The 19,001-nt window shown below is 41.9% G+C and overlaps 1 protein-coding gene across 2 annotated transcripts; it reads right to left on the bottom strand.

Annotated features, from left to right (window-relative positions):
• Positions 1-101: 101 nt before the first annotated feature.
• On the bottom strand, positions 102-15,131 carry LOC139623706 (poly [ADP-ribose] polymerase tankyrase-1). Of its 2 annotated transcripts, XM_071482157.1 has the most exons (28): positions 14,282-15,131; positions 13,396-13,620; positions 13,135-13,230; positions 12,554-12,590; positions 12,064-12,139; positions 10,556-10,576; positions 8,744-8,838; positions 8,596-8,662; positions 7,772-7,958; positions 7,401-7,522; positions 7,052-7,143; positions 6,809-6,887; positions 6,450-6,621; positions 5,538-5,617; positions 5,236-5,381; positions 4,833-4,998; positions 4,519-4,738; positions 4,292-4,401; positions 3,827-4,015; positions 3,380-3,626; positions 3,165-3,247; positions 2,858-2,978; positions 2,674-2,771; positions 2,419-2,493; positions 2,106-2,211; positions 1,714-1,900; positions 1,421-1,577; positions 102-1,319 (listed from the first exon to the last, which is right to left on the bottom strand). In XM_071482157.1, exons 1-28 carry the CDS (start codon positions 14,730-14,732, stop codon positions 1,233-1,235), a joined length of 3,792 nt encoding a protein of 1,263 aa, XP_071338258.1. In that variant the 5' UTR covers positions 14,733-15,131; the 3' UTR covers positions 102-1,232. The 2 variants fall into 2 exon arrangements, with proteins under 2 accessions (XP_071338258.1, XP_071338259.1); XM_071482158.1 differs by lacking the exon at positions 10,556-10,576 and having other exon boundaries at positions 14,282-15,130.
• Positions 15,132-19,001: the final 3,870 nt, after the last annotated feature.

Raw genomic sequence — 19,001 nt, 5'->3', positions numbered from 1 at the left:
AAAACTTCTGTAGAGCAAAGACAAAAACTACACGTTTCTAAAGAAATGCTCGGACTATAAGAGTTTTGACCTCATTTTAAAATAAACACTAGACAACAAAAAGCTGTTAATGGGACATTTATTTAAAAAAAAGTTGGGAGAATCAAGAAGGCATGAAAGAAAAAAAAAACCAAAAACAGATGTCACTTACAGTTGAACTCAAAAATACTGTTAAACAGCAACAGTTAGACATAACCATTTACACAACCTGTACAAATATTTTTTCCCGCATATTTGCATTTTAAATTCAAAATAACTTAAATAGGTTTCTATGTAAAAGTGCAAATCCTTATGCGTGGGATGTCTGTGAGTAAGACCATGGTGACAGAAGGGTGCCTTTATGACTTGTAAGGCATCACAAGCACATTTCAACATATACCAGCTCTACTGTTTAAAGCACATATATAATGCCATATATAATGCTTTTAATGAACAACATCCACAGCTTGTGTAATTATGATGCCTTACATTGCATTAAGCTACTGATCACACATCCTCTCTCATACAAATCAATATTGTAATGACAATAAAATAGTCTCAACACTTGTGATTTGACAGAGAGCCCTTTCTCAATCGAACGCCCTGAATAAAACCACTAAAAAACATTTCAGTTCAGTGTCTGTAGTGTTGTTAGGGTCAAAGTTTGGAAAGTCAGCATTTCAGCAACAATGCACTGTAACCTGTTATTGTAGTGTTAGCATTAAAATCACAGTTACCAGAGGCCATTCTGTACAGGATGAACCAGATACAGTGGGGAAGCAGTAGTCCACAGATTTCAGGCTTTGACAGTGAGACAGTGTGTGTTTGTGTGTGTAGAGGTGAAGGGTCGGTGATTCTCCACAGTCACAAGGCATGAGGCGACAAAGAGTGGAAAAGTGTTAATGCTGATACTTCAAAGTCTCTACAAGCATCCTCCTGATTGGTGAGGAGGAGGGAGAACTAACCCACACACGCTATTGGGCCTCACATGCTTCTGTATTAACATGCAGCCGATGCAAACAAAAAAAAAAAAAAGTGTGTCATCACCACAAGTAGGAGAGTATTATACAGCATATCTGCTCACGAAGCACTGGTCACCATGGGTTCTACTGGACAGGAGACTGGAAATGTGCTTGGTAAAGAAAAGGTGTTCAGGCATTTGCAATACAAAGGAGAAAATAACAAGCATCAAGTCCTTGTGTGACGTAAAGTAACTACGACTTCTGCTCAGCTCCTGCAGCAGACTGGGCTGCGCTCTCTGGTTTAAGGATCTGGTATGTGATGAGGTACTCTGGGAAGGCCTGAAGGAAAAACACAGCAAGACATTAGCGAACGTGAGACAGCAGGTATCTTTGTTAATGCTTTCGACTACACAAGATGTAGTAAAATAAGCTTTGTTTACCTGCTCTCCCCTGTAGATGACGTACTCGGCGTAGGCTAGGCCGTTAACGCTGGGCCGCCCGATTACTGAATGATGTCCTGGGGGAGCGTGGGCCATCTTCATGGCACTGAACTGTAGGAAGGATTTACCCAGGGTCACTCTGCAGAACAGCATTTGCCTAAGAGTTTGGGCCAGAGGAGAAAGGTTAGACAATATTGGATCAAGAACAAAAGGAAATGAAGTAGTTTTACAACCAAGACATCTCATAGTGTTGTGGTTTGGTTTGAAATTGCACTTCATGTCAAGTCAGTTACCTGTGGCACAGGTAGCAGGAGCGGTCTTTGTGTGTCGGGCAGCCCGTGCCTCCACCGATGCCGTAGACGTACTGATTGCTCTTTGAAGAGTTCTCTGCAAAGTAGATCCCTGCTCCAAACATCCCTCCAATGTAGGCATGGCGCTCATCGAAGCCTTTGTGGATGATTGCGTTGATGAATGGTGAACCTTAAGGAGGACATGACAACGGGGACATGGATATTATACACAGTAACAAACACACAGTACTTTATACAATTACAAACAGGTGCCTGATGAATAAACATCTACAGTTAGTAGTAATTTCTGAAGAGCTGAATTTGTATGGAGACACTGCTGACGGCTGATGCTGACACAATTAACAAACAGATGGTGAGACAGTGTGTGTGGTTACCGTGAAACAACATCCGCTCGTTGTGGTGGTTGTGGTTCTCATCTGCGATCTCCTTCTGCCGGTGGGTGTAACGTTCCCTCAGCTTTTTATTTACCACCTTCTGAATCTGCGGTGTGCAAATATGACACGTATCAAACAACATGCTGGGTGTGATGTCTACTTCACACAGGATTAAATGCTTTCTCACAAACATCTGGTCAGGTCGCTGTGATCAGTTTTTGTTAATGCTACTTATTGAAGAAATGGTCCCTAAAAAAAGCTGCTCGGAGTTCTGTGGAGGCAGAATAAGTACAGAGAGACTCCTTGTTCACACCTTGATGATGTTGTATCTGCTGAACACTCCTCCAGCGTTGCCTCCGTCTCTGTGCTCTCGGATGGTGCTCTGCATCTGAGTGACACAAAACAACAACACCACCACGATGTTATCAGACACACCATCACTTGCCATCAGCTAATGGTCTGGAAATTTTTCTTCTTTTTGTTCTGTCCTTCCTGTTGAAATATAATCAACAGCAAAAACGACAGCAGTTCAACCTCACCATAAACAAAGACAGTAAACTCAACTCACATCCTCCTCCACAGACTGGTACTCCTTGTCGTCGGGGGCGAGGTCTATCAGGATGGTGCCCTGGTTGGCACAGTGGAATGTCAGGTATGGGTTGGCACCTGAAAAGTAAACAGTCAAAGTTTAAAGGTTGGAAAAGTTTGTCTGACTTTGGTGAGCCAAAAAAATCCCCAGGATGCCTCCACACCTTGTTGGCCGCCCAGCAGCCTCTCAACACCCTTGATGAGCTTGTGTCGGTGGCCATAGGCGTTAATTCCAATCTCCTTCAGCTCCTCGTGACCCATGTCGGCCAACACATCCAGGGTGATCTGGAAGAAGGAAATGGAGCAGGTTGAGAAAAAGCAACTCAGTTTTGTGCTGTTGGACTGTTTCTGTAAACCCACTGCATTAAATGATGGTTATACTGTCTTATGGGACTGACTGAATGACATCAAATACTGATGTGAAATTAATGTTAAGCTTTAAGTATATTGAGTATTTTTGAGGTAGCTGACCTGCTCCCTCTCGAAGATGTCTCTTAAGTGCTCCAGGCCCAGGCTCTTCAGGAACTGACTTATGTTCATGTCCAGCATTGTCACTGTGAAAAACAGGTGTTAAAAGTTGAATGAAAATATGTCAAAACATGGTTTGCACACTTGTTCAACTCACCAGCTTTGTGAACTGACCAGTATTTGATAATATAAGTTAATTATAAATGCAGCAAACTCACTTTCCCCTTCTTTGCGGTCAGTGCCTGTGGCTCCATCTGCCACTCCAGAGGTGCCGGCGGTGGCGGCAGCAGCCAGCTCAGTCAGTGGCCCGGCCAGGTTGTCTATGCTGCTGGCGGCCGACAGACAGGATGGTGTGGAGGCAGGGGAGATAACGGAGGCGCTGACAACTGTGGCCTGGGGCTTAAAGCAGCTGGGCAGGGCGTCCGGCGGCATGGCGTCCATCAGCAAGGCCCGGATATCATCAGCCTGAGGGGATGACAAAGAAAAACTTGTTAAAACGGAGCCTGATTCATTTTCCAGTAGAGTCAGTTTGGAGTGAAAAACAAGTAGCAGTCAGATGCTAATAAGTGAAAACTGATTTGTTTAATGCATCCTTTTCCCACTACTTAGCTCAGCCTGAAAACTAATTTCACAGTAATCCCCACAATGCTGACAGAAGCTGTTACCGTGGCCAGGTCCAGAGCAGTCTGGCCCTCTTGGTTCTTCATGGTGGGGTCTGCTCCGTGAGCCAGCAGCAGTGCGCAGAGCTGTGTGCGACCCTTCTGGGCTGCCTCATGGAGGGGTGTGAAAGCCCATTTGTCTGTAGCATTCACACACGTGTTGTACTTGATCAGTAGGGCCGCGATGTCCACATGCTGTGAGGAAGAGAGGCAACACAGGGTAAGTCAGTGTCGCTCTCTGAGCCATAAAACAGATGAAATTAAGTTAAATAAAATAAATAACATTTACTGACAGCATTTAGAGAAGCTGGAGGACAGACCACCAACACAATCTTTACTTTAAAACAAGCTGTTACAAATTCACAACTTTGAGTTTCCTGTAGTTTTAAGCTTGTTCAACGTCCAACTCACACCCCCACATGATCTGTGTTTAACAAGAAACAGGTTTGTGTTTATGTTGTTGAGACTGACCCCATAAGAAGCTGCATTATGAAGAGGGATAAGGCCTCCCTTGTCCTGGGCGTTGACATCAGCTCCATGCTCCAGCAGATACTCTGCCACCTCAAGGTTGTTGTAGCCAGCTGAGGAGAAGCAACGGGAATGAGAGCATGAAAATGTACATTTTTTAAGATTCTGCACAAGTGCTACATTTTCATGACTTTTCAAAAACATACATTTAAGCAGCTATTATGGCCTACCTGCGAGGTGGAGTGGTGTGGAGTTGCGCCCCTGTGTGTCTCTGCAGTTGATATTCTCTGGGGAGCAGAGTTTCTGGACTCGGGCCAGGCAGCCTTTCTTAGCAGCGTCCAGCAGGGCGGCATCACCCCTCAGCAGGTCCTGGATGTCTGTGTCTCCATCTTTCACCATATCCAGCGGCATGTTGCCATCACGGTTCTTCTTAGAGGGGTCGGCCCCGTGCTGAACAGGTCAAACAGATCATTATCATGACAATCACAAACACAGGACACAAATTAGACGATACTTGAGAGAGATGACAATAGTGGATCCTCACTTTGAGCAGCAGTTTGCAGATCTCATATTTGCCTTTGGCTGCAGCCTCGTGAAGGGGGGTGAACTTCCACAGGTCGGCCACGTTGACTGAAGCTCCATGTCTGACCAGCAGCTCAGCCACTTCATAGTGACCGTAGGAGCATGCGTTGTGGAGGGGGACCAGACCGCTGGAGGAGGAAAAAAAAACAAACAAACAAAAAAACTCAAATGTTTAAAATCTTGTAATGATGCAAGACTGAATCATCACTGTGCTGACATAAATGGCTTACAGATAATTTGAGAAATCATTTTTAGCTTCAAAAACCAAAACCACATTTCATTCTTTTTTTTTTTGTTTTTAATTAATTAATTAATTAATTTTACATTTTTGTATAGATAGGTAAGATGGTAGATGAAGAACTCACCCCTTGTCTTTGGCATGGACATCAGCTCCATGGTGCAGCAGGTATTCAACTACAGCCACTCGGTTGTAACCAGCTGCAAAGTGGAGAGGAGTGGAGTGGCGGCCCTCCAAGTCCCGGCAGTTCACATTCTGAGGGGTGCAAAGTTGCTGCCATACACAAGGACAACGTGACAATTAGCAATTCAACTGAGGATTATTATTACAATTTAAAAAAGTAGCTCTGCTGCCAACATCAGCAAGTGAAAACCATGTCTAAATAAATGAAAGAAAATGTCTAAAAAACAAAAGACATAGTGAACTTACTTGCACTGTGTCTAGATCCCCTGCTTTGGCTGCCTCCAGAAATCTGTAGTCCACATCAGAATTACGTGTGGGAACATTTTCTAGAGAAAAAAAACATACTTCATATGAATTTTTTTTTTTACAATTTAGTTTAAAACACATAACTTCTGGTACATTTACACTTGGCACCCTCACTACTCTGGTGTTTCCCAGCTCCTAAAACAGAGACTTTTAGAAAAACAGTTCTAGTTTGAAAACTCTGGGGTTTGTTTTAGACAGCCGGGAATGATGATGCAGACATCAATGTTCACTTCCTGATTGGGTCTTATCAGTCATGACGAATCCTTCCCCGATTCATGGCTCTAACCTTTTGCCATATTTGCTTTGCAGTGACTTCTGGTTAATGTTTTCCGTTGCCATGACAGCCTTATACCTGTGTTACTTTTGGTAACAGCATCACCTCATTGCCAGTCAAAGCACAGGAGTCTATGGTCTTAACTCTTCACAATTGCTGTTCCTACATTGCATTTTCTGCAACTAACTCATCAACTGCAGAGTAGACAACCTGCTTCCTGTTTACACTGCCATGTAAATGTCCAGTGCCCGTGAATGGTCATGTGACATGCATTTTCAGGCATGTTAGTATTGATGGAGATTTTTAAAAAAAATATTGAGCTAAAAGGAGATAGATAGTTACATAGTTTTCGCTTTAAAATGCTGTTTAAAAATGAAAACATTGGTGTTGATGTAGCCTAAAAGCATTAAGCTGAACTGAAAATCACTTAAGAGACGTATGCACACCTCACTGACTACAGAATCTGCCTTATCTTGTAAAGTTAATATTGTCAGAGTGCATTTTCAATCTCAGACTTTAAAGATCAAACCTAAAAGCAAACAAAAGCAGACAGCTGGAAGGGCTTCAGGTCTGATTACCATTAAGAATCTGCTGCACAGCCTCATTGCCCATCTGGGCAGCAGTGAAACCCTGCAGGGACACGATGGAGGGGTCGGCCCCGTAGCTCAGCAGCAGCTTGCAGGTCTGGATGTGACCAGCCAGCGCAGCTCTGTGAAGAGCCGTCTGACCGAGTGTGTCCACAGCATTCACCTGGAGGCAGAGGAGGCGGAGTTACAGTTCAGCAACACATTTAATTAAAACAAAAGACACAAAACACACAAAACACACACACACACACATTTCCAGATACTGCAAATTCAACATACGTTTCTAAAAAAACATTTACAAGCTGGAGCAACAGAATGAATATTTTAAAAAGGTAAATAAAACAACAAACCTTTGCTCCATGTTTCTGCAGCACCTCCAGTATATCGTTGTGAGCTCTCTCGGCAGCAACATGCAAGGGAGTCATAAAACTGGAGGACAGAACAGACAGGAAGTTATCACTGTTTATGATCCAGGCCAATGCTGTACTAACGGATTCCATTTTTTGTTTTTTCGCAACAACTACTTCTCTTCTTCTTAAGTTTATGAAAAACTGTAAACTGTAAAATGCAAAAACTAAATGTTGTGAACTTACTCTTTGTTCTTCTCATTGATGTTAGCACCTTTACGCAGCAACAACTCAGTCACCTGCTTCCTCTTTGGGTGGGGGGAAGCCACAGCACAGTGCTGAAAAAGACATCAACATTACATTAGAATCTAATGTTTAATCCACTAAACCAACAGTCAATCAACTGTCGCCAACATCAGGTGAACCTTCTTCAAAATTTAAAGTAAGAGTGTTTTTCCAGCATAAACAGAATTTGGAACCAACAGGGAAAGGAGCTCTATCAGCACTGTTTCATTAGTGATTTCAATTTCAAAGCTACACTCAAACGTGACAGTGATCTTGAGCCCCAACGTAAGTATTAAGGTTTGGTTCTGACCAGAGCAGTCTCGTTGGTCTGGGGATGTTTGAAGCTGATTATCTCCAGAGCCAACGTCTTCTTCACTTTGGCCATGTCTGCCTCCCGGGCTGCCTGCAGCAGCGAGTGACCTTTGAACTCATCTACATGGAAGAAAAGAGGAAAATTAATGAAAAGTGATGTGTTGTAAGGCTACTTATGTGACTGTATTGATGCATTTTGCAAAGACTGATTTAGATTTTTGAAGCCTTATGCCAAAATTTTGAACTGCCAACATCCAAGTCAACAGCTATTGCTTATGGACTAAACCTATTTTGAGTGTTCTCCATAAAATGTTACTGCTGTGCATGCGTGTGTCCGTATGTTTGCTGTGTAACAGAGAGAGAACTCACAGGTGAGCCTTTCTTTAAGCTCTGGGGTGGGGGCCATGTCCACGGCGCTCTTGCTGTGACAGTTTAGCAGGGTGGGATCGGCCCCGTGGCTCAGCAGCAAGGAACAGACCTCCACTCGGTTCTTAGACGCTGCCTCGTGGAGAGGAGTGAACTGCCACAAGTCCATGGCGTTCACACAGGCTCCATGCTGCAGAGAGAGCAGCAGGTCAGAGCACAGGATGTGAACAGGACAGTGAGCCAACATTTGTTTACATCCCATAAACCAGAATGATCCAAATGTGTATAGAAATAGAATCACATGCAAGTGGAGATTAAAAATCTTGGTTAAAGTTGTGAAGGTGGACAATATGTTTTCACATACCAGACGATCCTACTATGTACTTAAAAGGTATCATTTTATAAAGGATTTTTTGTTAACAATCAAATTATGTTTGCGTTCAATGTTCGTCACTCACTCTCTCTCATGAACAGTACATGAACTCAGTGTGTGTGCTTCCTTCCACACAGTTTACAAAAGGAAGGTCGTTTCTAAGTCCCAATTTTCTTTCAAAAAAAAAAAAAAAATGTCATGGTCCAGTCTTTAAATGTAATGTTTTTTGATGTAGTTAAAGGGGTATTCCTTCTTCCCTGGCGTATTCGCAAACTCTTTGAATTCACATGTCCCCAACAACTGAGGAAAATAAATACTATTGGAACTGCTGCAGCTGTAAATACCAATACACATACACTGTGTTTTACTACGTCTGTGACCGAGGCCAAGTTTGGCTTTCTCTACTGAACAACCCTGAAATGGTAAGCACACCGAGTTAAAGACTGAGACTCACTTTCAGCAGAAGCTCAGTGACTTCAAAGTGACCGTAGGAGCAAGCGTTGTGGAGAGGAACCAGGCCACTGCAGGGACATGACAGTCACATTAATGCCGATAACAGCTGAGTGGCAAATTTAGTTCTTCACATGTCCATGATGCCTTACCCTTTGTCCTTGGCATGAACGTCAGCTCCGTGCTGAAGGAGGAGCTGAACGATGCGGACCCGGTTGTAGCCGGCAGCAAGGTGGAGGGGCGTCGACTGTAAGAGAGGACAGCTTGTTAGCACACGCAGATCGCCGGCTGCGTTAGTGTGAACTGCCTTCGATGGCCACAGGAGCAAGCGGCTGATTAGCGCCAGAAGCATTGTGCTATGGCAGGCTATGCTCGGTGAGTTGCAGATGAATGGAGATATGATGCAAAGTCAATGGAGTTTGTGGGCAAATCCAGCGGCAAAAAAATTCAGTTGCTGTCCACATTGTGTCTGACCTGAGCGTGTGACAGCAAGCAACTTTAACATCCTTACTCATCTACCTCGACTTCCATTTGATGAGATCAGCAAACTAAAATATTTCTTATACGGCTTAGAGGTTTTAAAAGTTTTATGTGGTGAGCCAGCAAGAAAGAATCCACTGGTGCAACTGTTAGAGTATTAAATTCAAAATGGCTGGGAAGAAATTATGGTTGGGATACAATAGCCTGTTGAATTTTTATCCAGTTCCAGTTAGTAAAATTCTCAAAGTTGTTAAGCTGCAAGTTTTTTTTTTTTTTTTTTTTAAAATGAAGAGTAGAAGACATAGGTAGGTAGTTATGTGGCTAAATTAAAAATATCTGGCAAATCTTTACTTTTCTGAATGTCAATCACTTAGTTTAGGCTCTTAAATATATTCATGTATAATGTTATTTACAATTCTGGAAAGCTCAACATTCAGGAAATAGTTTTAATTAGAATTAAGGTTTTAGAAATGGATTTAATACTGGATTCAGGTCTGATATTGAAGTATTGAACCCCAACCGTAACAGGATGCAATGAAGCCACAATAAGCAGGTTAGGTGTTTGAGAAAGCATGTCTGCAGGATCAAATCAAATGGCTTTATTTCAGCCAGCAAAAATAAACGTTAGTCGAAGCAAAGCTGCAGATCCAAACTTCAGTGGCATTTGTTCTCTACTCAAAAGTCTAGCTCAGGTCAAGCTTACAATCAAAAGGAGGGACATCATTCATTGTAATTTCCATGCAGTGATATTAATGTAAAGCCCAGAAAGCCAGCTGTTAGATCTCAAGCCACAGTAATAAAATCAGATGGACGGAAGATTCGAATCACGTGGGCATCATTCAGTGTGGGATGACATGAACAATCAAAAGCAATCAAAATCATTACCATGGAGGGTAGCATAGCACTAGAACCACAGGTGAAATGTAGTCCATTCATTGTTGCATACCAACCAATCCAACAGGGAACGTGAAGTAGACACAAATTTCACAGACACGTATTCAGGATTCGCTTGACAAAATGCAGAGGGGCAGGCCTTCAGGCATGCATGAGTGATCGTCATCAAAACAATAAATGAATGAATGAATTAAAAGCCAAATCAGAAACTGTCTCAAGAGCAAGTGACTGAAAGTTGGAGAAGTGTGGGTGAGTGTGCAGAGGAGTGGACAGACGCTGAAGAAAGCAGGCAGTGGACATTTTGAGCTCCTCTCCAAATCCAAAAAGATGAGTTGTCACCAAGACACCAACCCAACTCACTCACTGAATCACATGCCACGCACCCTCTCTCACACACACACGCACACACACAGAGGAGCATCAGGGCAGGATACATGAGTGACCCGTACACCCAGGTCCATGATGTGCAATTAACAAGTGACAGCCAGCTTATTGGTCAAATAAAAACAATGGATTAAAGGAATAAAACAAAAAAAAAAAAAAATCACAACAGTGCATCAATCAAGTGGCCGTTATCAAGGTCAACTTACCAGCATTTTTTGGGATGTTGACTGATCGACAAATGTTGCCAGAGTCACACGGAAAACAAAACGAAACAAAAATTACAAAATGACAGTATCTTTTTTTTCACAGCAATTCTTTTCTCCCTTCCTAAGTCAATGAAACACAAGGTTCTAGCTATAAATCCCTTCTGTGATCCATCAAACATGGCTTGAAATGAAATGTGACACCAGGCCAGAGAGGTAAATAGCTGGAGGGTAAGTGTGACTTGTCTTCCTCAGTTTTCTCTGTAGCTTTGTGAAAAGGCAAGTACTGGTTAATCGTGCCCGGCCAAATCTACACTGGCACGCTAGCTTGGAGCATGCAATCTCTAAATATACTGCCAAAGAGGCAGGGAAGGAGTAATACTTTAACTGCTGTTGAAGAAAATGTGGTTAGGAATGAATGAAATGAGCCAACGTTGATGTAGTGTTAGGGACAATGGACTTAAATGGCACAGTGGAGTTGGCAATTATGCTTTTTGGGTTACTTACAAAAGTAAGACAGGAAATAGTTCAATTATTTCTAAGAAAAGTAATGCAAAAAAAGTGTGTCTGACATGATGAAATGTAAAAACAATCCTACACCTAAATTAGCAATGCTAAATGCTGATGTTAGAAAATAACTGCAACATTTGCTCTATAAAAAGTGCATATTTGTATAATTATACTTCTAGTCCTTCTGCCAATACAGAGGAAAAGAAAAAAAATGAATGCCACAAATACCATATGAGCTAGTTCCTATAACATGGACTGAATTCAGGAGACATTCAAAATGATGCAGGATTAACTAAAAAAACAAACTGTTGCAGAATACATAGATTGAAATCTTGTTTTCTGATCTGAGTGGATGCTTGTGACCCTGAATAGATTTCAAGATCACAAATAGCTTCGCTCAAGCATCTGACATGGAAAAGTGATTATTGGGAAGAAGAGAAAGATAGTCCCATCTAGATACCTGATCCAAACATGCTGAAAAACGATTAACAAAAACACCTAACTGTGAATGGAGGAATGCTCTGTTTACTTTTGTTCCAGAAAGTGAAAAACAACAACAGAAAAAAGTTTTATCTGGTGAAAAAACACTGGAAAACACAAAAAAACAGAGCTGTAAAATGAAAAGCTGAACCTCCACACACCATAAACGATTAATAAGATTGGTAAAGTGAAAGTCGAGATGTTATGACAGGAGCAAATGGATTTCAAAGATGGTCTGATGAGAGCCACACATGCATAATTACAGACAGAAAAACATCTACAGTGATCCCCATTAACAGCCTCCCACAAATCCAATGACATAAATCCGCTTTATATCTGCACCACACAAACTAATCCAGCCATAATCAGACTACTCACACGTTGTCTGACTCAGGGACCTTCTTGCTATTTTTAAAGTACAGTTTAATGAATTTGCAACCCTGCACAACACGTTGTAACAACAGCGTTGTGAACGTTATCTTGTCTGGTGTGATGTGGTGTGGTACCAGTGGCTCATTTACCTTGCGGCCATCACTGGCATGACAGTTGACATTTAATGGAGTCAGCAGTGCCATCAGCTTTTCTTCATTTCCACTCCTATAATAACATGGAAAGCACTGGTGTCATTAAGTGTTCCCCATCAAAACCAGTATCTCCTGGGATTTTAATGAAGAAACTGAATTTCATAGGTTCACAGGATTTAAGAAATGATAAAAATACAATAACAGATGAAACTAAGTACTATTTATGTTAGTCTTGTGTTTTTAACTCTTATGTGCATATACAAAAGTGTACTACCCACCAGTACAGTCACTGTAGTTATGAACTTGTGCGACAATGTTCAGCAGTCTACTCACAGCACCTTAACCACTTAATGTTATAGCCACAAACACAGCTAAGAATATCCTCTCTAGTGGTAAAGACAAACTTAAACCTGACAAGAAAACAATGCAGTTGTTTGTCTCTGGCCAACAGGAAATGAGAGCAATGACCAGTCAGACTGATACTCACCTTGCTGCTTCCAGAAGTTCATCCTTCTTGTATTCACCTAAATGAAAATGAAACATGAAGAATAGAGCTGAATGTTAGTGTGTGATGTAACTTTTTTGTGGTGCAAAAGCCGTTACCGCCCATGTTTGTTTGGTAAGTCAATGTATTCTGTGGTTTGTGGCATCATTCCACACCAGAGGACTACCAGAACTGAGTTTGCTAGCCTTTACACGCTTTATTCAGGTGGGCTGTTGATAAAGAGACATGGTATTAAAGGCTGTTTACAAAGCACCATGATGAAGCTAAATGCCTCTGCTCCACACAGATACCCCAAAACAAGTAATCAAAAGGAGCAAGTCATGCTTAGCCAACAGTGTTATTGCAAAATGGTTGACAGATGTCAGGACAGACTCATGTGTACCTCCTCTTGTGTGAATACAGTTTATCTGACCATAGCATTTTGACTAATGGTTACATGTAATGATGATTATCTGCAAACTGAGGCTTTATTTAGTCCTGTACTCACACGTCACTTGCTGTAAAAGTGCAAGTCAAATGCCTACAATGTAAATGTGAGAGATAAGCAGCTGAGAGGCACTGACCTGTGAGAACAGCCTTGGCTGACGGGTCAGCTAGATCCAGAGCAGATTTGCCATCAGTGTTGCGGATGTTTGGATCAGCTCCATGTTGGAGTAACACTGAGTGAGAGAGGTGCACATTAAAAAGACATTAGTTGGTCATACAGCAAGAGAAACCTTCTGTTTGATCACTAAACTAAATTCCTGTCCTGGCACTAGCACTCAAACATTCATCAGATTTGCAGAGTTGCCTGTGCTAGGACATGAATCAGCAGGGATCCTTACCAATGCACACATCTATCTTCCCCTTTATGGCAGCCTCATGTAATGGTGTGTAGTTCCAGTTATCTCTGGCGTTGGGGTCTGCGCCCTGACACAAGAGGAGGCTGACAACTTCTGCGTGTCCGAAAGAGCAGGCATTATGAAGGGGGATAAGTCCTCCATCATCCCTGGCATGAACATTGGCCCCTGTCTGCAAGAGGTGCTCAACCACATCTTTCCTGCCAAAACCTGAAAGAGGATTAAAATGCATATGAATTTAGCTCTTTCTCAATGTTTGGTTAAGAGTGATGCACATACATTATAACAAGCCTGGACATACTGTATAAAACAGTTAAGAATGATCACAACTGTAGTTTTCAGATGGAAACGCTTGAAAAAAATAAAGAACTATAATGAAATCATGAAATGTAATCATTGTTGATACACTGCAGCATCATTATAGACATACTTCATAGCAATGATTGACTTGCGTGTCAATAACAGCATTTATTTTGTTCAGGACAACTTATGCTAACGCAAAATGAACACATAAAAAACTTGCGTTGTGCAGCGGCTCTTGCTAATTTTACACATGAAATACTACAGTCGCCAAGCTAAAGCAGGGGTCGGTTTGTGTTTACTAGCTTTACGCTATGGGGAAGAAATGTTGACGGTTGTTGTTAAATAATCAAACTGGAGAGCGTCAAATTAGCTGTTTTGCTAATTAGCTGTTAATTCAGATATGATAAATTGTTGTCTAATCTAACCTTAGCAGAGGAGTAAGTGACTAACACCACGAGTTAGCTGTAAACACGTCCACCAAAACACGGCGATGTTAGCTAAGTGCCCGTCACATCACGTTAGCTACAAAACACTGCGCCGCTGTATCATTAGCTTAGCTCAGCTTTACCCGCAGCGAAATGAAGGGGGGTTGATTTTCGACCAGCCATGTCCTTCGCGTTTACGTTCACCGAATCGACAAGTCTCTTTACTCTGGAGACATCTCCGTTGCGACAGGCCTCGAACAGCTCCCTGAACGCCCCGCCGATGCCGCTGCTACCGTCGGTGGGACTGGTAGCTCCAGATCCGGGGCTTGAGACGCTGCTGCTGCCGCCGCCAGAGGTGGTGGTGGTGGAGCTCGCACTGCTCGCCAGGACCGGGGCTGGCAGGTCCGGGGAGGCCAGGGCCGAGTCAATGCCTCCGCTGCATTCTCTCTCAGTCTCCGGGGTCCCGACGGCCGAGGTCAGCAGAGCCATCGGCGGAGAGGCCGGAGGAGCGCCCGAAAGAGAGCTGTTTCTCGGCGGAGACTGGAGGGTGCTCTGCTGTTGTTGCTGCTGCGAGGAACGACGGGGCACCGCCATTACAGCAGCTCTCAGGCTACAGTAAGAGCTGCTCCTCCTTTCCGGTGAAAGTGGTCGTGCTTCCTGTCAGCTGTTTACTCTCAGCGGAGACTGCCAGTGGAGAAACCCCCTAGATTTCAGTGTGTTTACAAAGAGGTACTGAAAGTGCACAATCAAGTCACCGAAAATCGCGGTCGAGTATTTACATGCACCATGTCATGTTTTCATTCTCCCCCTCTGGCAAGTATTGGTTTCCAAGGTTCATCCAGCCTTTTATCCTTTCACATGTGTCCTCCTTCACCCACACAAGGAGGGGGTCAGGGGTCCTACAGTGGCCACATGTACTGCTGGTGCTGTGCAGTCTTTCTTACACAGGTTGTACTGATCAGCCAGTCGGTGGCAGTGTGACAACCACATTTCTGGTCAAAACATGTCCTCACTGCTCAGTGAATAACACAAAAAAGACAATGACATCCAAACCTTACCTGACATACAGCCACGTAATACTGATGTTACACAAACCTGTGCGATAGTGATGAGTCAGTGCATCACAGGACAGAGATCTTGTGACATTTCAGTCATTGTAAGTCCGTGATTAACTTATTTGTATTTTTATGTTGTCATTCGTTTGTACGCGGGCTCCCTTATAACATATCAGGCAAAAATGACTTATCAAATATGAATACACTTTTAGAAAAAAGAAAATATTATCAGACATATATATATAGTTGTCAATAAACAAGTCGATCTACCTGTAACAAGAAGGGAACAGATGATGAGGATGATGGGAAGTTTTCTGTTTTGGAAAAACAGACAAAATAGCATTTTGAAGTTACATATTTACATTTTAAAGGCGAGGAGTTTTTTTGTTTAAAAAAATAAATAAATCTAAAGTAGTAGATAAGTATAACTTTAAATGACACAGTCTTATTTCAGTCATTCAAGATCTGTATAAATACCGATAGTGTCAATATAAATGTGGGAAGGCTCATCAAGTTATTACATTCACTTAAAACACAATTTAAATAAATGTTTATGGGTCAATCTAATGTCAGGAGTTAAAAAGAGCATGCATCGATTAATGACACTTAAATATTTACTGAATTATTCCAGCTCAGTTTACATCAATCATAGGTTTACATCAACTCCGCTTGTTACTGAGTTCACAGGTCAGATTAATTATATATTTGATCACACTGATATTCCACATTTGATTAAAAACTATTCTATTTATCTATTTATATCTATCCATTATACACAAATGGGAAGGATGAGATTCTGGTCTTCATGTTCAAACCAATGAAATTTACAATTATAAATTAAGAGTAAGCATCCTATCTAACGAAATCTTTCAAATATGAAAACATCAGGAAGAAATCCAGGTAAGTTCAAAATGAGTTAGTGTCTTTGTTTTCATAACAGAAAGTTGAGTAAAGCAAATGAAGCACCCAGATATTTAAATCAAAAGTACCAGACAAATAAATAAATAACGTGACATCTACAATATTAATCTAAAATCCTCAACAAAGCTAAAAGCATTAGTACTGAGATTTTTTTTTAAAAAAGTACTGGCTGGACCACATTGTGTACTTGTTGTTGGTGATAAAAATGGATGGCTGGTCAGCAACAGGAAGGATTAAAAGGGCTGCCAGCTTTTTTGAGATTTTCAAGTGGGCCACGAGTCGTTAAGGGTTGGGAACATAGACTGGTTGGGAACCACTGGAGTATATCATCTGTCTGTGCAGGCTACCTTTATTGAGAGATGGAAAAATGTGCAGGGTTCAGTCCCAGGACGTCCTTTTGGACAGTGTAGTGGCCATTTGTCCATAAAAAAAAAAAAAAAAATAAATCTTTAAACCAACCAAAATCAAAAGGCCACTGATGCAGGAATGTGGTTTAACGCAGGCAAAAGAAGATGAATGTCCAAACTCAATCTTTGCGTTTTGTGATGATTTATTTCAAAATAATAAAACAAACAAAAGAACAAAGGAAATCATGGCTCCTGCTGCCTCCTTTGTCTGGTAAAAAACCATAGGCCCACCCAGGTGCATGCTGGTACTCAAGGTGCCTACCTACCCAAATAACCTCAAGTGCAGTGTGATCTATTTACCAAAAAATAAATAAACCAAAATACTAACCATGCAAATCTACATATCCTAAACAAATAACTAACAAATAATATAAGCAAAAAATCTAATCTAAATAAAACAAACACTTAAGTTAATCATACAAGATTACTCATAATTAGCAAATTAAACTTACAACTAAGACTAACTTCACAAATAGCTCTAAATGGACCATCTTCTTAAAGAATCTGCAAAATAAAACATAGGTTAGTTGGAGAAGAAGAAAGAAAAAATAGAAGTAGAGAAAGAGAGAGTCATGATGTTAAACCGCTGCTTCCAGTAGTAGACAGAGCTTCGTCACAGGTCTTTCCAGAATACAAGTCCTAGTTTGAAGACGCACAGTGCGTACCAGGCCCGTTGGATCTGGTCTGATGTCCAAAACTTTCCCCATGATCCAAGATCCTCTTGGAGCTGAGGCATCTGCGACCAGAACAATGTCTCCAGGAGTGAGGTTTTTCTTTGGCCTTGTCCATTTTTGTCTCTCCTGCATTATGGGTAGATACTCACAAATCCATCTTTTCCAAAACAGTTCAGCAATATACTGTACTTGCTTCCACCTTTTCCTTATGTACAGATCATTTCGATCAAACAGTCCTGGTGGCATGATTGGTTTTCCTTTCAACATTAAAATGTGATTTGGTGTGAGAGCTTCTAAATCATCTGGATCATCTGAGACTTTTGTGATGGGTCTGTCATTCAGAATTGCCTCAATCTCACAGAAGACGGTCTGGAGCCCTTCATCATCCAGAGTTTGTTGTTTCAGTACTGAAGTGAGAACGCTTTTCACTGAACGAATCAGACGTTCCCAAACACCACCTTGATGGGAAGCTGCTGGTGTGTTGAAGCTCCATTTAATGTCATCCTGAACAAAAGCCCTTTGAATTTTGCTATGATTCAGAGCAGCCAGACTTTCCTTCAGCTCTCGGTTGGCTCCAACAAAATTTGTGCCATTATCCGATCTGATAACTGAGACTGGACCTCGTCTACAGATAAACCTCCGAATTGCATTTATACAGGAGTCTGTATCTAATGTATAAGCTACTTCCAGATGCACAGCACGACTAGTCAGACATGTAAACAACACTCCATATCTTTTAACATGACTTCTGCCTCTCTTAACATCAATGGGGCCAAAATAATCAGTTCCCACATTTGTAAAAGGAGCCTTTTCAGGCAGCACTCTCTCTTCAGGTAAGTCAGCCATCTTCTGCTCAATCAGCTTTCCCCTGTTGCGTTTGCACACAACACAGTTGGATATTATCTTCCTGGCAGCAGAGTTTGCGTTAGTGATCCAGTATTTTTGCCGTAACCTGGACAGCATGTGATTCCTCCCTGCATGCCCCAGTTGGTTATGGATATAGCGCAAAATGAGTGTGGCTACATGCATGTCTTTAGAAAGAATCACCGGATGTTTAGATTCTGCTGACAATGCTGCTTTATTCAACTGACCACCAACTCTGAGGATTCCATCATCCAGCACTGGATCCAGTTTGTACAACGTGCTTTCTTTGGAGATGGTTTTAAATCCACTCTTGAGTGAGGCGATTTCAGCTTCAAACTTGTGTTTTTGTACATACAGAATGATGGACTCTTCTGCCTTTACAAGATCTTCAGGAGTCAGACTTTGTTTTTCAAGCGTGACCTTAAAGTTCTGAACTTTTCTATCCACTTCTTGATCTTTATTAAGGCCTGCAGAAGCACTAAACTCCTTCCTCTTCTGCGCCAATGTCATAAGTGCTGCTTTGATTTTTAAAAACCAAGCCACAGATGTTCTTAACTTAATCCAGGATGAAAAGTAATTGATCAGCTGGCCGGTGGCCTTTTCCGCATCCTGGACAATAGCATTCACTGTCAAGTCCCTTTTGACCTCTGGGTCATCGTCACAGTCCTCTTTCAGATTAGGCCATTCCTTCTCTGGTTTGGAGAGAAACTCAGGTCCATTTAACCATCTCCTGTTTGTCAGGAAATCCCGAGCCTTCATTCCTCTTGATGCTTCATCTGCTGGATTTTCTTTTGAACTCACATATCTCCATTGTTCAATATCTGAAGCTTCTCTGATGACAGAAATTCTGTTTGCTACAAAAGTGTGGAATCGTTTGGTCCCATTTGCAATGTATTTAAGAACTGTTGTACTGTCTGTCCAGAAAACTGATGTCTCCAGCAT

The sequence above is a fragment of the Trachinotus anak genome, unplaced genomic scaffold (genome assembly GCF_046630095.1).
Source record: "Trachinotus anak isolate AG129_WGS33_773 ecotype Australia unplaced genomic scaffold, CSIRO_AGI_Tana_v1 ptg000008l, whole genome shotgun sequence".
Lineage (NCBI taxonomy): Eukaryota > Metazoa > Chordata > Actinopteri > Carangiformes > Carangidae > Trachinotus > Trachinotus anak.
Note: the sequence above shows the minus strand (reverse complement) of the source record. Positions and strands in the feature narration are given on the sequence as shown.